General features: G+C 43.1%; 1 protein-coding gene across 3 annotated transcripts; it reads right to left on the minus strand.

The window, feature by feature from the left end:
* Window positions 1–280: 280 nt before the first annotated feature.
* Window positions 281–12,855, minus strand: PPP1R11 (protein phosphatase 1 regulatory inhibitor subunit 11). Of its 3 annotated transcripts, none has more exons than XM_042455076.1 (3): window positions 12,523–12,855; window positions 8,791–8,899; window positions 281–3,155 (listed from the first exon to the last, which is right to left on the minus strand). In XM_042455076.1, the coding sequence occupies exons 1-3, from the start codon at window positions 12,574–12,576 to the stop codon at window positions 2,935–2,937; spliced, it is 384 nt and encodes a 127-aa protein (XP_042311010.1). In that variant the 5' UTR covers window positions 12,577–12,855; the 3' UTR covers window positions 281–2,934. The 3 variants fall into 3 exon arrangements, with proteins under 3 accessions (XP_042311010.1, XP_042311009.1, XP_042311012.1); XM_042455075.1 differs by having other exon boundaries at window positions 12,511–12,834; XM_042455078.1 differs by lacking the exon at window positions 12,523–12,855 and adding an exon at window positions 12,246–12,438.
* Window positions 12,856–18,257: the final 5,402 nt, after the last annotated feature.

Genomic DNA, 18,257 nt, shown 5'->3' on the forward strand with positions numbered 1-18,257 from the left:
CAGGTGTCAGATTCATAACACCTATCTTGATCTTTTAAAAACATGTTGCTAGTCTTCAGTGTTGCAAGAGATAAGGTTCATGTGAGGGACTGAAGCAGGTGTTAAGAGGCTCTCAAGTGGCTATGCTGAATGATTTCTTTATTCCTTCACCCAAGCATCTCCTTTACCAATTCTCCATCTGGCACATTTCTTCTATTACAGCCCCATTCAAAATCTGGGGCATCATTCCTCATATGTTGTGAGCAGCAAGGCCTTGACCCAAGACATCCGCTGAATAGGATTTCTGTTTCGATGAACCAAAATTTAATTGGTGTATCAAATAATCACACAGCACTTGCATAATGTAGCCATCTGCAAAGACCTTGACAAAAGTTGGCACATCAGGTCACATTACATCGAGATTTTTTGACAGACAAGTTAAAACAGTGCAGGGTTGAGGCTAATGGAGAGACTTGGGAAGCTGAGACCCAAGTATGAATGCTCAGGCATTTGTATTCTAATTCTCAGGCACTTTTTAACAAGGTTTTAAACATGTTTTAAGAGAAGGGCAGATAGAATGAGACCATGTTGCCATGAAGCACTTTGCCTAATGTATTCTTGTCTGTATATAAGTAATTATTTATACAGCAACTCTGTGGTTAGAAGTAGTTGTTGTCCTGTTGGTTCCTCTTAACTACTGTCTTCTTTTTTTACCAATGAACACTGCTGACACCACCACAGGGGGTAAAAAACCACCCCTGGTTTATCACCCAGGAGCCCAATATGAAATGCCAAATTTAAATGTGCCATCTTATTGTTTTTGCTTATGCAGAATTGACTGATAATATAGCACCAGAACTACAAGGGCTGACTCACAGTTTCTGCCCATTGCCTGTAGCTTAGAAGCTGCGATTTGCCTGAGGATGGTCTCTTCCAGTGATCAGGTTTGAGGAGAAAAATTCCTAAAAGCATTTCTAAGATGGAATCCACAAGCCTCTCTCTGATTTTGCCCATTCACAATTTTTACCATATTTGGTCAATCTATTTGTAATCAAAAATGGTACCTAAGGAGGGCTATCACAAAAGTGGTGTGTGTGTGAAAGAAAACTATTGTTATCCTTTTGCTACCTTGCTAATTAAATCCTGCGTAGCTGAAACATAAGCGTGATGTGACAATCCAAAACCTTTATGCAGTGGAGACTCCCCTACTTCATGCTTGCCTGCTACCCCATTTGATCTCCACTTGGAAATCGTGCTCAGAAAAATGACTAATGTAAAAAACTCAACAACAACAGGGAGTGGGAGGCACCACTGAGGGCAAAGTGATCACTTATTTTCGTACTCCTATGAATATTCTTTTCAGAATCATGCATACTTGCAATTGTGACTTGAACAAGAAATGTACCTCAGCCAGAAACCTGGGAAACACTATTAGGACTTGGCCTCAAAACCACACCCTCACCAAAAAAGATCTGTGCTTCTCTTGTTGAAAGTTACTTTTAATCAGAATCATGCTGATTCAGGCACCAGAGGCCACAGGAAGAAAAAGAGATTCTAAAGACAGACAATTGTCTATCCCACAACATTAAACCTCAGGTAGGAAAAAGCAAGGAAGTGATCTGTGAGTCATGCAGGGGAAGATGGTACCCTCACCCCCACATCACAGTGACAGGATCCTGTGGCATACATAAGTAATTGCAACAGAGGCCTTACCCAGGATGAGGCCCCAGCACAAAAATGGAATAGAGGGGGTTAGCTTCTGTTTCAGCATGGAAGATCATGAAGCTTGTTTTTATCTGTTATGGACCATCTTCAAACTGGTCCCAACCTCCCTTCCTCCTTGAGGATTCAAGTGTAAGATACCATATTCCAGCAGAGTATACAATTCTCAGCCCTTTTTCCCATCTCCCAGATCCTCCTCACTCACAAAACACCCAGTTACAGCTGAGACTCTCCTACACCCACTAGACTCCCCTCTTCCTGATTTCTCTACATCCCTCTCAAATAGGAAGAGCTTGCAACCTCCCACAGCATAATGAAAAACAGTCTTCCTGTCTTTCTTTTTAATAGTAGGAACAGAGAGGGGGATTCCTTTTAGAAAGGCTCATTTGAAGAGACCAAATGCAAGTAGCCAGTAGAGGTCAAAGCTGGAATCAAGGCTTACACTTTCCAGAGGGCAGAAAGAGAAGGGTAATAGGAAGACCAAAAGGCTGCATTCTTAAAGCAGCTGTGTGGCAGAAGCAGTGGCCTTGCCATGGTGAATTAGAAGTGTGGGTACAAAAGGAGGTAGTGGAGTTGAGACCTCAAGGGATTAGTGAGTTCAGCCATAGGAAAGTGGGAGACAGTTCAAGGATTAACTGGCCAGGGCATGGAAGCAGAAAGGGATTTACATGGAGCTCAGGAACAGCAAGAGAGAAGTGTATAAAGGTATAGTGACAGAAAGTACAACTGGAAAGGGGAAGGGGGAACAGAGGCAGGGAAAGAGGGCACGCTTGCCCAACAGAAGAGCCTTGGGTGCAGCTCTATCGCTGCCTTTTCCAAAGCAGAACCGATTGCCCACCTTGTTCATCAGTGATACAAATATTTAATTAAGAAGCAGGAGGGAAAAAATCAGCCAAGGAAGCCAGAAGGCTCTGTCAATACATTCCACGTTGGGTGGGGTGTGGATGGGTGGCCTCGGATGGACTCACCAGCCATGGATGGGTAGAGAGATGACAGTAGCAGCACTGGCACGAGACAGATGGGGAGCTGGATGCATGGGCCCCTCTTCTCCCTCCCTCCCCCTCCCCCACCCCAAGTCGAGGCAGTGTCAGCACCGGCACAAGACAGACGGGTAGCTGGATGCGTGGTGAGCCCTCCCCTCCCTCCCCCCTGCCCCAGAGTTGGAGCAGCATTAGTCCCTGGTTCCGGGTGGGAGAGGCGGACTCTCTTCCCCCACTCCCTGGCAGCGTGGGTTCAGTGCTGCATAGCCCCAGCGTGGTTTTGGTCAGGCGGCTCTGATTTCTGGGAGCAACCTTCTGATGGGCCAGGGTCTCCCGATTTACCCTGCTCCTTCCCCCGCTGGCCTCTCTTGTGGCCCCGGATGCAGTGGGCATTGCCGCAGCCTTCGTCATCCTCATCTTCGCTCTCTGTCGAGCTCTCGCCAAAAGCCCGGGGCTTCTCATAGATGCAGCAACCTGAGGAGTGGGAGAGGAGGAGAAAAAAATATGAGGAAAAAAAAATGGGGAGGGAAGGGGAGAAGAGGGAGGGTCAGGTGCCACAAGGTGAGGATGTGAAGAGAAAGAGAAAATGAGAGGCAGGTTTGGGGAAAGCATTACCAATATGGAGGAACAAGAGTTGAGCTGGAAAATAGCAGAGTAATTCACCAAAGGCCAGGTGGGAAGGAATGACAGAAAAAAAGCATCATTGAGTCCAAGGGAAATGGGGATAAAAGGCAAGGGGAAGAGGAAGTGCAGATAAACTGGAAGAGACAGTCAGGGACTGTGAGGGAAGCAAGAAGGAGCAATCCAAAGATGGTAAATGGTTAAGGACAAGCAGTAAAGCAACAATGGTGGAAAGATATTTTTTAAAAACTATGCAAAACTGCATTAGTCACAATAAATTTATAGTAGAGTATTCTATTTTAAGTGTGCAATTTAGAAGCATTTTCACAGTATAAAAGGACTAAACATCAATGGCTTGAAACTCTAACATGATACATACTCCAATATTCAGCTCCATCGCCTAATTACTAGATATTGTTACATTATAGTCATTATCAGAACTTCAAAGGTTTAACAAAATTAAATTAATTTTTTTAAAAAAATTAATTTAAAATTCAAAAAATTAAAATAATTTAAAAAGGAAACAGAGGAATAGGATTGTAGGGTCGGAAAAGCCTGCCAAAAACTTGTCTAATTTTTTTTTTCAATATTGTAAGATGCCCCGGGGGCTCTTTCAAGAAAAAAATGAGAGAGGGACACAAAATAAAATAACACATACACATTGGGAGGCCGGGGGGGGGGTGAATGGAGTATAAGCTACTTGTCACTAATATGTACCACAGATTCTCAACCATTCTACAGTTACAGAACTTGAAAAAGCAAGTTTTTTGCATAAACCCTTGGACTTCTCCAGCTAGCATGGTCAGTTGGAGGATTCTGGGAATTCTAGTCCAAAAAACTAACTTCTTCAATCTGTGCTTATGTCCAAAAAAACTTTTTAGTCTTTAATGTGCCTCAACTATACCTGGCAGGGAGATACTACAGTTATATTACATATAATATATTTTATGCACTCCACTGTATTTTTCTGAGAAACATATTTTTGTTAAAATGCCTTATGGGCTTGCAATATACGGTACTGAATCTACATGTAAATTATTCCTTTCATTTGTCCATTGTGCTGAAATTACCGGTGGGGGGGGGTGGACTTTCAACGTTTGCCTCATGTCCTCAAGTAGCCCATTGCCTAAAACATTGCTACCCTTTTCCACACTGAGAAACAAATGTGCCCTGAGTTCTGGGGCAAGTCTTGTCTGCTGCTGTTCCTAGGAAAAAAGGATTTTAAAAGGATTCATCCTATTCCCTTATTTGCAGCAAGGACAGGCTGCCAGGTAGACCCATTTCAGAGGAACAGCAAACATGGTGCTACTCAATGAGCTTTTCAGTCATGCTCAAATTGGAGGAAATTTTGGAATTTTTTCTGGAGAGAAGGTTGAAATGTAGGGCATGTCCTGGAAAAGGAGGACATATGGTCACACTGCCTTAGACTCGCCATAAGTCGGAAATGACTTGCAGGCACAAAACAACAACAACAGAAGCAAATAACAAACCTCCGTAGACTGGAGCTAGGAATTCAACCAGTTCTTTGTAAGTCCTGGGACTTGAGGAACAGTAGCAGTTTGCTAATCTCTTAGTATACAGCCTAGCCTCCAGGCAGAAGCACAGACACTCTGACGCTGAAGAACTGAGTGGCAGTTAGAATCACAGAATTGTAGAGTTGGAAGAGACCACAAGGGCCATCCAGTCCAACCCCCTGCCATGCAGAAAATCACAATCAAAGCATCCCCGACAGATGGCCATCCAGCCTCTGCTTGAAGACCTCCAAGGAAGGAGACTCCACTACTTTCCTACCTCTCATGGGTACAACCAAGAGAAGATGCTGAAAGAGGGAATAAGCTCCAAATAGGCAGGGACAAAAAGATCCAGTCACCATAAAAGAAGAAGAAGAAGGAAGGAAGGAAGGAAGGAAGGAAGGAAGGAAGGAAGGAAGGACTTTGAAAAAAGCTTTTTCAGGAGAAAACAGGGGAGTGAGACTCTCCCTGCCTAAGGCCTCCAAGAGCCCTGGAACTTGAAGAGACTTCTTAATATAGTCTCTAAGGAAGAAAGCCTCTTGATGAGCCCTACAACAGCAACACTTTTAGCCTCCACCTTAAGGATTTCAATAGCATTCAAGTAGAACACTTACTGTAAGCCCATGGGGAGACAGAGAGAGACTGAAGCTCATCTTTATAAGGAACTCTGCTGATGTTTTCCTGGAGGGTGGGGTATAAATGCTTTAAATAATTAATCACAAGGATAAATGCTTCCTCCCAGGTCTATATTCTGTTTGCCTTATTCCCCATCCTCAGTGTTGTGGCAGATAAGAGTCCACAGATCTACCTCCTCTGTTTCATGATCTTCTTCTCCCCTTCTGTGCTTGTCAAGCTTCAGAAATGGTGTAGCATCACTGCTCCCCTCCACTGCCAGCATTTTTGATGTCTTTTGGCTTTTTCCCTTTAACATTTTGAGATACTGTCCAGGGTGGCGGGCGGAGGTTAGAATGCTAGATCAGAAATTGTGTTAAGTCCATACTCAACTAAACCTTGGCCACTCCCTTTGAACCTTCCTCACAGGATTGTTATGAGGATAAAATCTGGGGGAGAGGATCATGCATGTTGCCCTGAACTCCTTGGAGGAAAGGCAAGATATAAGCATAACGAATTCACTTGGAGCATAGTCTTTGCATCTAACTCAGCGGTGGTTATCCAGATGTTGGACTATATCTCCCATAATCCCCACAACTGGCTGCATTAGACAATGCTGATAGGACAGTGCTGATTGGATGTCCAATAACATCCAGAAGGCTACAGCCATGCCTTGATCTAACTCTCAAGGTGACTGGCTGTGCTTCAGTAACATACATAGTATAGCACTGTAAGGTTTTTCCTTTCTGGTCTCTCCTTTTGCAAGCATTCCTCTTTTCAATCAATGCAGCTACTGCGACAGTAGAGTTTCTCCCACATCTTATTGCCGCCATCACGTGATGCACTCTCTTCAAGCTTCTAGAGAGAACTGCTGAATGACTAGGATTCCTGCTGGCAACCGCCCACAGTATAAAATGATAATGGCATAAGCAGCCTTTTGTCTCCAAAGCTGATCAATTCCAGTCAAAGTTCTGTCCTTGAGCTAGGTACAGTGAGCACACATTAGAAGACAGTTACAGGCCATTCCTATTCCAGGGAGCCACCAGCTATCCTGGGAACAAAGGACTGCAGGTGGGCCACAATGCAAGGCCATGCAGCAGGTCCTTACACATGCTGTCATCATCTGTACTAGTTTACAAGTCTCCTCCTCAAGTCAGGAATATAAGTGCACACCCTACACTCCCATTCTGAAACAAAGGAGCACAAATGGCGACAACATGAGGATGAAAAACCCTCCAAAGCCACTGGATACTAGCCTTGGAGCTAGAGATATGTGCATTACCAACAAAATTGAACCAGTCTGTAGACAGCACCATCTAGCACACAATGATTCCCAAACTTTTTGCGACTACTGCTCCCTTTCCTTTTGGGCGGCAACCCTAGCACCCCAGCACATATTTTTCATATCAGGTCTGCTGTGTTCCATGTAGTCATGCTGGCCACATCACCACAGAATCATTTCTGATAATACTGGCTCCCTTGGCTTAGTAACAGAAATGAGCACTATCCCATCCAAGCAGCTGGCTGAGGAGTGACCAAGAAGCTTCCTGCTTGTGCCAGCCTTGCAGCTAAGGCCAACGCAGGTGAGAGGCTTCTTGGTTGCCATTTGACTGGCTGTTCAGTCATTGCTCCCTTTGTGCCATGTCATCCTGGGAGCAGCAACTGAGCAGCTGGCTGTAGCGACTGAAAAGCTTCTCACCCTTGCCAGCCTTGCACCAAAGGCCAGTGCAGACAAGAGGCCTCCTGGCTGCTGCTCAATTGCTGCTCCCAGGGTGACCAGGTGCAAGGGAGAAGCTTCTTCCTAGAGAAGAGGGACTTTCAACCCTTGATTGGGGCAGAGAAAGCTGCAGCCAGTGTGTGTGTAGCGGGCTTACAGAGGCCACATGCTCTAGACTGGAGACTGGTGTAGACTGAAAAGGGAGACGTTTTAACTACAGGAGCCACTCCAAGACAAAGGCTTCTTTCCCAGAGACATGTCTTCCCCACACAACTTAAAGTGTGCACTCTCCCACAAAAAAACTGTTTCTTCTGCTACCTCTTCTCTCAACCTGTCTGATGAAAGAAAGCGAAAGCAGCAGTGCAACTCCTACTAGCAAAGTCCCAGCAAAGCTCACAAAGCTTAAGCAGGGTCGCAAATCTGAAAGCTAATTTTTGCCGTCACTTCTCCACTGCCAGCATGTGCTCTAACTCTTTGCTCCAGTCTGTCTCAATATGGTGCCACTCTGAGCCACAGAAGCAATGCCCTGTGCCACAGCCTTGCACAGGTTTCCTAACTGCCACTACTAGTGAAAGACACCAGTAAGGAAGTGAGCTCATATGGGCAGGCAAAGTGTGGGAGACACTACCATACAAAATGAACAGCGAGGCCGTGTGGTGGTTTTCTGGGGACGCAGAAAAGAAGTTTAATGTAATCCTCATCTCAACCATGGTCCTAAAGACTACTGGCTCCCCTTGTCTTTCCTGTATACTAATACTTTGACTGAAGGTGCTGCCCCCTTTTCCTCTCACCTCCCCTGGACCCTTTCTACTTCACTGCCCCCCTGGATTCTCTCCTCCACCCCAGGGGGGCTGTACCACTCATTTTGGGAATCACTGATCTAGCCACAAAAGCTTCACAGTATGGAACAAATCTACTTTGGCTGAATATTACAAATAAATATGAACACTGATATTTAACACTCATGTTAAATCTTGCTTTAATATACTGAAATATGAGAAATTTTGTTACTTAAAGGTTTTAATCATTTCCCCTTTCTTTACAACTGGAACTGTAGGTAAATCTTTAGACACTGGTATGACTACTGCGAAACAAATAATGTTGGCCCAGGAGTTATATCTGACGTTGAATCTGACACTTAAAGACAGTGTGGTATTGTTGTTAGGACATGGATTCAAGTCACTGCTCAGATATCACGATTCATTAGTCAGATAGCAAGCTCCTTAAGTGACCATATTCTAGTCACCATCTCTCATTTTGATCTACCACACAGGTTTGTTGTAATGAAACAAACTAGGGGCACAACCACATACGCTGTCTTAGATTCCTTAACAGTAATGTTATGATGCTGTACACTTGCGTCATGACAAATGTGACCAAGATGCTGCTGAGGACTGGGAAAATGTCAAAGTTGGGAAAAGATTTAGGACTACATCTCCACAATCCTCCTCCCTCAGCCAACCTGCTTGGTTATGCTAGCTGGAGAATTCTGGGAGTTGTAATTCTCCCAACTCAGATCAATGATGGCTCTTAGAAAACATGTAGGTTCAGCTGCCATGCTCAACAATTTAACCAATGAACCAGAAAAACACATGAGGAAATAACCAAGGCATAGTGCAGTGGGAAATGCTTCAGAGTAATAGCTCACATTTGGAAGATCTCCGTCCCAAGTGTTCGTTGTCCACTGTGTCACTTGACCATTCGACTTTCTTGGCTGGTTTTCGTTTTCTCAATTTGATAGTAAGGCTGCGATTCTCCTAAGATGAGAGAGAGAAAAAATAAGATTCCATATATGAGTATCTGATTTTCCAGTGTTCTACCTTCTACCTTCAGGGAGCGCTTTCTATACAAACCTGTCTGCCTAGGAAGACTATACCTGTACAACAGCAGTTTCTCCTGTCTTTCCAAACACGATTCAAGGCTACAATATCCCAAAGCCAAGGAACTTCCCATAGAGATTTAAAAAATCCACGGAGAACTAGCTCACTGTGTATACAGGAAATTTCCAGCTTCTCATTAGAGAAGCCTTTTTTCAGGAGGAGAAATGGGAGCTGCCCTGTAGAAATCAATGGAGAAATCTAAGATTTACCTGTCTTGAGTAATATGAATTCAGGATTTCTGGGTTCCACTTTCATTTCCTTAGATTTCTTCATTGATTTCTCCATTGGTAGAGCAGCAATTAAACATATAGCCTTGCTGTAATTTAATATAAGATGTGAATTTATATATATATACTGTATCAATGCAATGGCTAATGCTCATACCAAGTTTCAGAACACTCCCTCATCTCACTCTAATGGACTGCATAGTCATCTTCTCAAAATCAGACTGCAGAACATGATAATTGTGCAGCTCTCCATTTACATTGATACAATGCTTTCTGCGGCTACAACCTGTCAATAGCAACTGACTGCAGCTTCTGGGAGTTTTCTACAGTATAATATTTATTTATTGGTGACCAGCTCCTAGCAGCTGTCTTCCTCGGTTCCCATTTCTGTGCTTGGGGTAACACAGTTTGTCTTCTATTAACTGTCTTCTTCTCTAGTCTGTATGAAAAAAAATTAATCCCATAGCCAGCAAATTCAGTGGGTTTTGGATTTAGGCCTAATTCAGCTTCCTAATCCAAGTTGCCATGGTGTCTACAGCTTAGTAGCCAAGGAACAGAGAAGCACCTTCCATTGTTTCTATAGGCATCACTTGCTTTTCCATTTGCTGCTGCCTTCAAAGCCCTAATCACTCTTCCATACACTTGCATTGCTTTAATTTTCAAACCATGCATATATATATATAGCACAGCACATAGAAAAATCATAGGTCAATAAGACTGATAACTATGGGGGAAAGCAGCCATTGGGTGCAGGGGAGAGCAATGGTGGCAGATAAGATGTTTTGACTTTTGAGTTTGTTTATTCTTCCCTGTACAGCAGAAGAGGATCAAGTGGCACTTCTTAATATGGGGCTGGCTAAGGTTCAAGGACTTCACTGTGATATTCAAGTGCCTGCAAGAGGATCCCACCATTTATTCCAGTCATGATTAACAAGACACACACAAACTTCTTCTTGCCACTGTTTTGTTCTATAGCAAATGGTTCTCTACTGCGGCAGCCAAAGTTCTTACTTCAGCAACCAGAGTGAATTCTACAAATGAGGAACTATCGCTGTCATCACAGAACTAATGTGGTGTGATTGCTAATAGTGTTAGGTATGGAGATAAATCCTCTCTAAGGCAAGGAATTCACTAGGTGACCTTGGGCCAGTGGCTACCTCCCTAACCTTCCTAATTGTTAAGATTACTGGGAGGATCATATGGGTCCAGCAAGTCCCTTAGAAAAGGTCAGAGCAAAGGAAGTCTGATCAATATACAAGTGGAGTCCCCTTATCTGGAATTCCAAAATTCAAAATAATTTTTTTCCATGGGTGACTGAGAAAGCGACACCTTTGCTTTCTGATCATTCATTGTACTCAGACTTAGTTTCACGCTCCAACTTATTCAAAATATTGTATAAAATTATCTTCAGGCTATGTGTACGAGGTATATATGGAACTCAAATGGATTTTGTGTTTAGATTTGGGGTCAAAAGCGGATAGAAGAAAATAAACTCATTTGAGATGTGGTGCTGGGGAAGAGTGCTGCGGATACCATGGACAGCTACAAAGACAAACAAATGGATCCTCAAACAGATCAGAACTCTCCCTGGATGCTGGGATGACCCAATTAAAGCCCTCATACTTTGGCCACATCATGAGAAGTCATAGATCACTAGACAAGGCAGTAATGCTAGGAAAGGTAAAGGGAAGTATAAAGAGAGGAAGGCTGCATGCCAGATGGCTAGACTCAGGGGGAGGTCAAAGGCCTGAATCTACAAGACCTAAGCAGAGGAGTAGGATAGGGGGGCTTGGAGATGTCTCATATCCAAAGGGTCGCCATGAGTTGAAGCTGGCTTGAGGGGAGTTAACAAAAAATAACAACATATCCTACAACATTTCACAGATGGAAACCAGGTCATGTGTGGCCAAGCACCATCACAGTATGGTCAAGATGGCAAAAGTTATTAAAGAAGAAGAACAGAAAAGCCAGGAGAGGCTACACAGTTTGCTTGGGCCTGAGGCTGACAGGAAGCCCACAGGCGAGGCACATATGGGTTAACAGATCTCCCCTCGTTCCTCTCCTTCTCCTGCACTGAAATCCAGAGATAGGCTGCATCCACACTGCAGAAATAATCTGGTTTGGCACCACTTTAACTTCCATGGCTCAATGCTATGGAATTCTGGGAAGTGTACTTTGTTGTGGCACCAGAGCTCTCTGACAGAGAAGGCTATGTGTCTCACAAAATTACAATTCCCAGGATTCCATAGCATTGAGCCAGGGCAGTTAAAGCGGTCTCAAACTGGATCAGTTCTGCAATGTGGATGCAGCCTTAGCCTTGTTCTGGTTTCTAGACTACTGTTTCCATTTTGGTTAATGACTGAGCCAAGATATAATACAAGACCTGTCCCTAGCACTAACACAGGGCAGGTCAAGCGGTCTCAAAGTGGGTTATTTCTGTAGTATGTTTTGGACCACACTTACCTTTCCGTTCCCTTCTAAATCCAGACATTACAAATTTATCACCTAATTCGGCATGACACGCTCCTAAATCGTTGGCAAACAATGCAACAAAGTACAGTTCCCAGAATGCCACAGCCTTGTTGTTATTATTAAAATACAAAATAATAATTAATACCATAAAAACCCTAAATAATGAAATAAAATAAAATAAATTATAATTGTATTTTTAATTCCTGTTGTCATCCTGCCTCAATCCACTGGGACAGGCAGGATTATTATTATTATTATTATCAACATTTATTTAATTATTATTTTATTATTATATTACTAAAATATATTAAAATGCAAAATAATGATTAACATCATAAAAACCCTAAATAATAATAAAATAAAAATTATAATATAATTGTATTTTTATTCCTGTTGCCAATATAAATAAATCACATCATTATTTATTTATTTTATTATTATATTATTCAAATACATTAACATACAAAATAATGATGAATGTCATGAAAAAACCTTAATAATAATAATAATAATAATAATAGTACTGTATAATATATAACGAGGAAAGCCATGAGAGGCAGCAAGGGCTATCCATTCCTGGCTATATCCCACTTCCTCCACTCCCCTCACAGGGAGACACGCGTGTCACCCGTTCCCACGAGCACGCAGGTCCTGTGGTTGCCAGGGCAACTGCAGCAGGCCTCCTCCATCATCATCTTCTTCTTCTTCTTCTTCTTCTCCGCCTCCTCCATCATCGTCACGGTTGCCATGGCAGCGAGAGCCCCGCCTCCCCTCCCTCGGCCTCCTCACCGGCTCAATCACCTCCGTCTCGGTCACTGTCGCCGTGGCTCCCACGTTGGCCGTGGACTCTGCCATGGTGGGGCGGATTGGGGGGGGCCCTTCCCGCCGTGGCTCCGGTTGCAGGGGGGACTGTTATCGCTAGCACGCACGGTCCAGGTCCCTCTTCCTCGCCCACGGAGGGATCGCGCTCAGCCTCGTCCGGCCACACCGAGGACCCTACACGCCTCGGCTCTCACCTCCGGGTTCCACCGCCCTCGCAGGTGCAGCAGCCGTCTCCCTCCGCCCACTTCCGGCCCCACCGTTTCCTTCTTCCGCTGGCTGTCCCTCGCTGAAACGCGTCCCCCAGATAAGACACCAGAGTCACTTCCGCCGTACTGGAGACGCATGCGCACTAAAGAGACCAATCTCGAATAGGCCGGGTGCGCTTGCGCGGTGGTAAATCAGCTTTACAGCTGCAGCGGTACTGTACTCCAAACTGAAGACAGAGATGCATGCGCAATAAGAGGCCAAGCTGGGACAGACCCAGTGCGCTTGCGCGGTGATGTATTATTGGATTTGCTGCTACAGGGGTCCGCACAAACTGAAGACGGGAGACGCATGCGCACTAAGAGGCCAAGTTCGGACAGACCGAGTGCGCTTGCGCGGTGGCATAGTGGTCCCAAAACTGTGCCCGTTAAGAGATTTTGGACTTCAGCTCCCAGAAGCCTCAGCCATGTTGGCCAATAGTCTGGGATTCTGGGAGTTGGAGTCCATAATTTCCCTTAAAGAGCACAGTTTGGGGACTGCCATACTAAATGGAGATTTGAGTTGTTGTTGTTGCTGTTGTTTTCAGATTACCATTAGCCTACTTTGTTATGCTCAAAATTCTGCAACCTTTGGCACCGCTTTAACTGCCCTGGCTCAAGGCTGTGGAATTCTGGGAGTTGGTTGTGGGCCCAGAGCGTCCTCTACAGCGCTATATAAACAAAGTATTATAATAATAAAAATAACAAAATGTATTCATATCCCGCCTCTTTCTTACGGGTCGAGGCGGGTTACAACAGCAGAAGTAAATCCATAAAATACATCAAGAGTGTATCAATAAAACACATAAAGCCTGGAACAAAGAAAGATCAAGGAAGAAAGTGCAAAGGAGGCAGGCCTGTTGCTGAACGTAAAGAAAACAAAAATAATGACCACAGGGAACCTACACAAATTTGAATTAACAACAACAAACTGTTGTTATTGTGTTGCTTCCGGTCGTTTCTGACTTATGGCGACCCTATCATGGGGTTTTCTTGGCAAGTTTCTTCAGAGGATGGTTTGCCCTTGCCTTCCTCAGAGGCTGAGAGAGTGTGACTTGGCCAAGGTCACCCAGTGGGTTTCCATGGCTGAGCCAGGATTCAAACCCTGGTCTCCAGAATCAATGTCCAGCACTCCAGCCCCTTCATCACACTGGCTCTCTAGCCTTGTTTAAGTCTCCAAATAAATTAATATTGGGAAAGTTCTTTTCTTAAAGACTCCTCAGTTTAAAAGCAAGCCCTCCTAATACTGATAAGAACTGACTGTTATTTATCTTGGACCAAACGCTGTGGACAATTTTTTTAAATATATATATATTTATTTTAAATTTAATTTTTTAAAAATTTGAAAACCATTTTAAATTTTTATTTAGGCTGGTGTTTGGTGGATGAATTTTACATGTGTTGTGCTTGAAATGCTTTTTATTGGTTTTAACTATGGACCAAAACACACTGCAGGAATAATCCAATTTGAGACTACTTTAACTGCCCTGGTTCAGTGCTAGGGAATCCTGGGAATTGTAGTTCATTGTGGCACCAGAGCTCTCTGAGAGAGAAGGCTAAATGTCTCCACAAAACTACACTTCCCAGAATTCCCTAGCACTGAGCCAGGGCAATTAAAGCGGTTTCAGACTGGATTATTTCTGCAATGTGTTTTGGACCAAAGTGGTGTCAAATTGCTTTACAGGGAAGCCATTGAAACCCACAAGCACATGGGCAACTTCAACAGGAAAGAAGAAACTCTTGAAATTAGCAAAGTTTGTCTACCAGTCCTGACTCCTGAAAAGCACAAAAATCAAGACCCAGCAAAATGCAAATGAGAACCACCCAGGGTGGGTCAGAGGTTTTCCCAGCAGACAGTGGATCTCTAGTTAAACAGACACTAATCCTCTTTGCATTGTCCTCCCACCCTGAGGCCTTGCCATTAACAACAGAACAATACACAGATTAACATGGAAAGCACTCCTCCCTACCCAGGGAGAGAGAGAGAGAGAGAGTACCCCACTTTCTCCCATGCCAGCATTCCCTGAAGATGCCAGCCCCAGAGGCTGGTGAAACGTTAGGAATAAACCCTTCTCTAGAACATGGCCACATAGCCCGAAAAACCCACAAAATAATGTTTTATTTTTGCAGTGCAGACAAGGGCAAGCCCTCTAGAGCAGCAGAAAACAAGCTTGCTCAGCCCATCCTCAATGTGACACCCTTTTAAATATTGAAACTTGGCTATCGTTTCTCCTTTCCCGGATCTGCTGGATATGTGTAGTAGGGTATTAAGTTCCCTTTAGGTGACTGGTTCTCACTCAAAAAACCAAGATGCTTTCAGTTAATTATTGCACAATCTGCACACTACATTGATAGCTCTGCTTTTAAGATGGGTGAGTTTCCCTTTCCAGCTGTTAAGTAGGTCACCATCTCCTTCATTTTAACAAGGGCTGTTGGCTAAAAATTCAGACTGCTATCCCACAGGTTTCAAGCCCACAACAAACTTTCAGTTTTTCCTCCAAGATGCACAAACCAGTGTGTGGTGCTAATCTTTTTCAAAAGGCAAATTCTATGTTGGATATAATTAGAAAAACAATTTGGAAAATAAAACTTCCAGTGTATCTTTCTCACTTTATACAAATACTCGGTGCAAGCACATCTAGAATACTCTGTACAGTCCTGCTGAAAAGAACTTTAGGAACAATATTGGAGAGCTGGAGAAGTTGCAGAAAAGCGGCTGGAACATCTCTATGGGGAAATGTTATTCTCTTATGTAATTGTTCTGTCAGACAATTTGACATGTGTGTGTGATATTTTGATAGGGTGGAGGGAGGAAAGCAAGGGAAGGCATAGTAGAGATATATACAATTATGCAAAGTTTGGAGAAAGTAGGAAATACCCTTTCTCCCACAAGCATAGAATTATCAGGTCTCATGGCTTGGTCTATACACTCTTCTCCAATCCTCAGTGCAAGTGGGAAGAATCTCAGGGCAAAATCATCTTGAAGAGTATGCATAAGCGTATGTGTGTGTGCATTATCATTTGTGTGTATACCATATATACTGGACTATAAGTCAGCTTCATATATAAATTGAGGGCAAGTTTTGGGGGCAAAATTATAGATTTTGCTATGACCCATGGATAAGTCAAGGATAAAACTTAGGAGCATATAGCAAAGGAACTAAAGGATGAAGCAAAGCAAAACAATGTCATAGAACTTACAAAATCCCAGCAGACATAACTCTTTGTGCTTACTCTTAAGGTTGGATGGATGAAAGAGTAGAGGGGGTCAGTGCTTCTAGGACAGATTATACTTTTGCTTCTTACCAGGTGATGGTTCCTTCTTTTAAATAAGAGTTAAGATACAATGCTTACATTGACCTGTGGATAAGCTGACTCAGGGTTTTGTTTTTTTTGGTCAATTATCTGACTTAAATTTTTAGATGTATACATGAGTATATACAGTATTATCAGATGGGGAACTGGAGAAGAGTGCTGGCTGAGGATAACATAGCTGGCCAAAAAGACAAACAATTGGGCCCTAAAACAAATCAAGCCTGGAAGCCACAATGACTAAATTGAGGTTGAATTCAAAGATATAGCTGTGTCACTCTGTAGAATCAGTACATAGATCTTGTAGCACCTCTGAGACTAATTGAAAGAAAGAAATTGACAGCATGGGCTTTCGTAGACTGAAGTCTATGAAAACTCATGCTGCTAATTTCTTTCTTTCATTTAGTCTCAAAGATGCTACAAGATCTCTCTGAATTGAGGTTGTCATACTTTGGCTTGAACATCCTCTCTCAGAGTAGGGTGTGGGGCATCTCCCCACCACATCTGTGTGCACAGACTAACACATTTGTTTTAACCAGTAAACCAAAGGGGAAGAACACGCATATAGAAAGAAAAACACAAAGACACTGTCTTTTATGTGCACAAATTACAAAAATATCTCATATCTATTGCTAAAAAGAATATATGCCTGATTATTTCTCAAATTCTTTTCTCAGTTCCATTTCAAATGAAAGATACCTTGAATCTGGAAAGTGTGCCACCACCCCAAATACTGTAACAGCAATGAGTCAACATGTAAAATGTTGAAGGGTCTGGAAACGATGCCCTATGAGGAATGACTTAGGGAGCTGGAGATGTTTAGCCTGGAGAAAAAGTTAAGTTGTGATATGATAGCCCTGTTTAAATATCTGAAGGGATGTTATGTTGGGGGAGCAAGCTTGTTTTCTGCTGCTCCAGAGACTAGGACCCAGAGCAATGGATGCCAGCTCCAGAAAAGAGGTTCCACCTCAACATTAGGAGGAATTCCCTGACAGTAAGGGCTGTTTGACAGTGGAACCCACTCCCTCCGAGTGTAGTGGTCTCCATCCTTGGAAGTCTTTAAACAGAGGCTGGATAGCCATCCATCGGGTATCCTTTGATTGAGTTACTGCATGGCATGGGGTTGGACTGGGTGGCCCTTGTGGTCTCTTCCACTGTATGATTCTATAAAATCCACAAATAAATAACTGACCACCTTAAGTCAAACTAACTAGGCTGGATTGTTTGTAGAACAGAACATGAAGTAACATTCACTGTTTTCAATCCTGTGGTTGTCTGTGGAAGATTTCAAGGCTCTGAGACAGTTGGACTGTCATATGGACTGTTCTGCATTCATATCAAAGGCAGAAGTGAAACTGAAAAGGCACACAATCAAGGTTTCTCCAAAAGATACTGATTATATTCTGCCAGACAGAGGGATATCTTTTCACCTTCTAACTCAGAGTAGATGTGTAACACAACCACTTAGCTGGGAGTGCACATGCAATGGTGGCTGGAAGGGAATCTTCATCTTTGTGACCACAAAACAGTGACACATTTATTCAGTAAACCAAAATGCACAAAGCTCCACTGGCTTCATCAAAGGTGTTAAAAATCATACAGGAGGGAAAGAATTAAAAATATGGCAATATTAGCCACAGGCCTGCATTTTCTCAAGATGTTATATTTTGTTGTGTTGAGATGGTGTGGAAGGATATCTATGCAAGCAGGCCTCTCTTTCTGGCCATGTGGCACTGGGAACAAAGAATGCCAGAGTCCAGGAAATAAAATGTGAATTCTTTTAGCAATACAAAAAGGCACTTCCTCTGAGATCCAAGATGTCTTAGTCCCTTGTGAGATCACAACCTCATTTGTTAGGCAGAGAACACTGAATTTCTCAACAGAAGCCTCCATGCTTTTTGCATTAGAAAAAATTTAAGTGCTGTTTTGTTAAAACATGCTAAATGTAGTTCCAATTTTTTAAAAAATATTTTACATTGTAAAATGTAAAATATTTTACAAAGGGGTTTGTGACCAACCGCACAAGGAACTGAGACATCTTGTATCTCAGAGGGAGTCATTTTTATATTGCTACTGAAGTCCTATGTTTATACTTCAGGATATTATCTATTTCCTTCATAGCTGCCTTTCCAAGTTCTAGTCTGCTTCTGATTTCTTGAT

The sequence above is a fragment of the Sceloporus undulatus genome, chromosome 2, assembly GCF_019175285.1.
Source record: "Sceloporus undulatus isolate JIND9_A2432 ecotype Alabama chromosome 2, SceUnd_v1.1, whole genome shotgun sequence".
Taxonomy (NCBI): Eukaryota; Metazoa; Chordata; class Lepidosauria; order Squamata; family Phrynosomatidae; genus Sceloporus; species Sceloporus undulatus.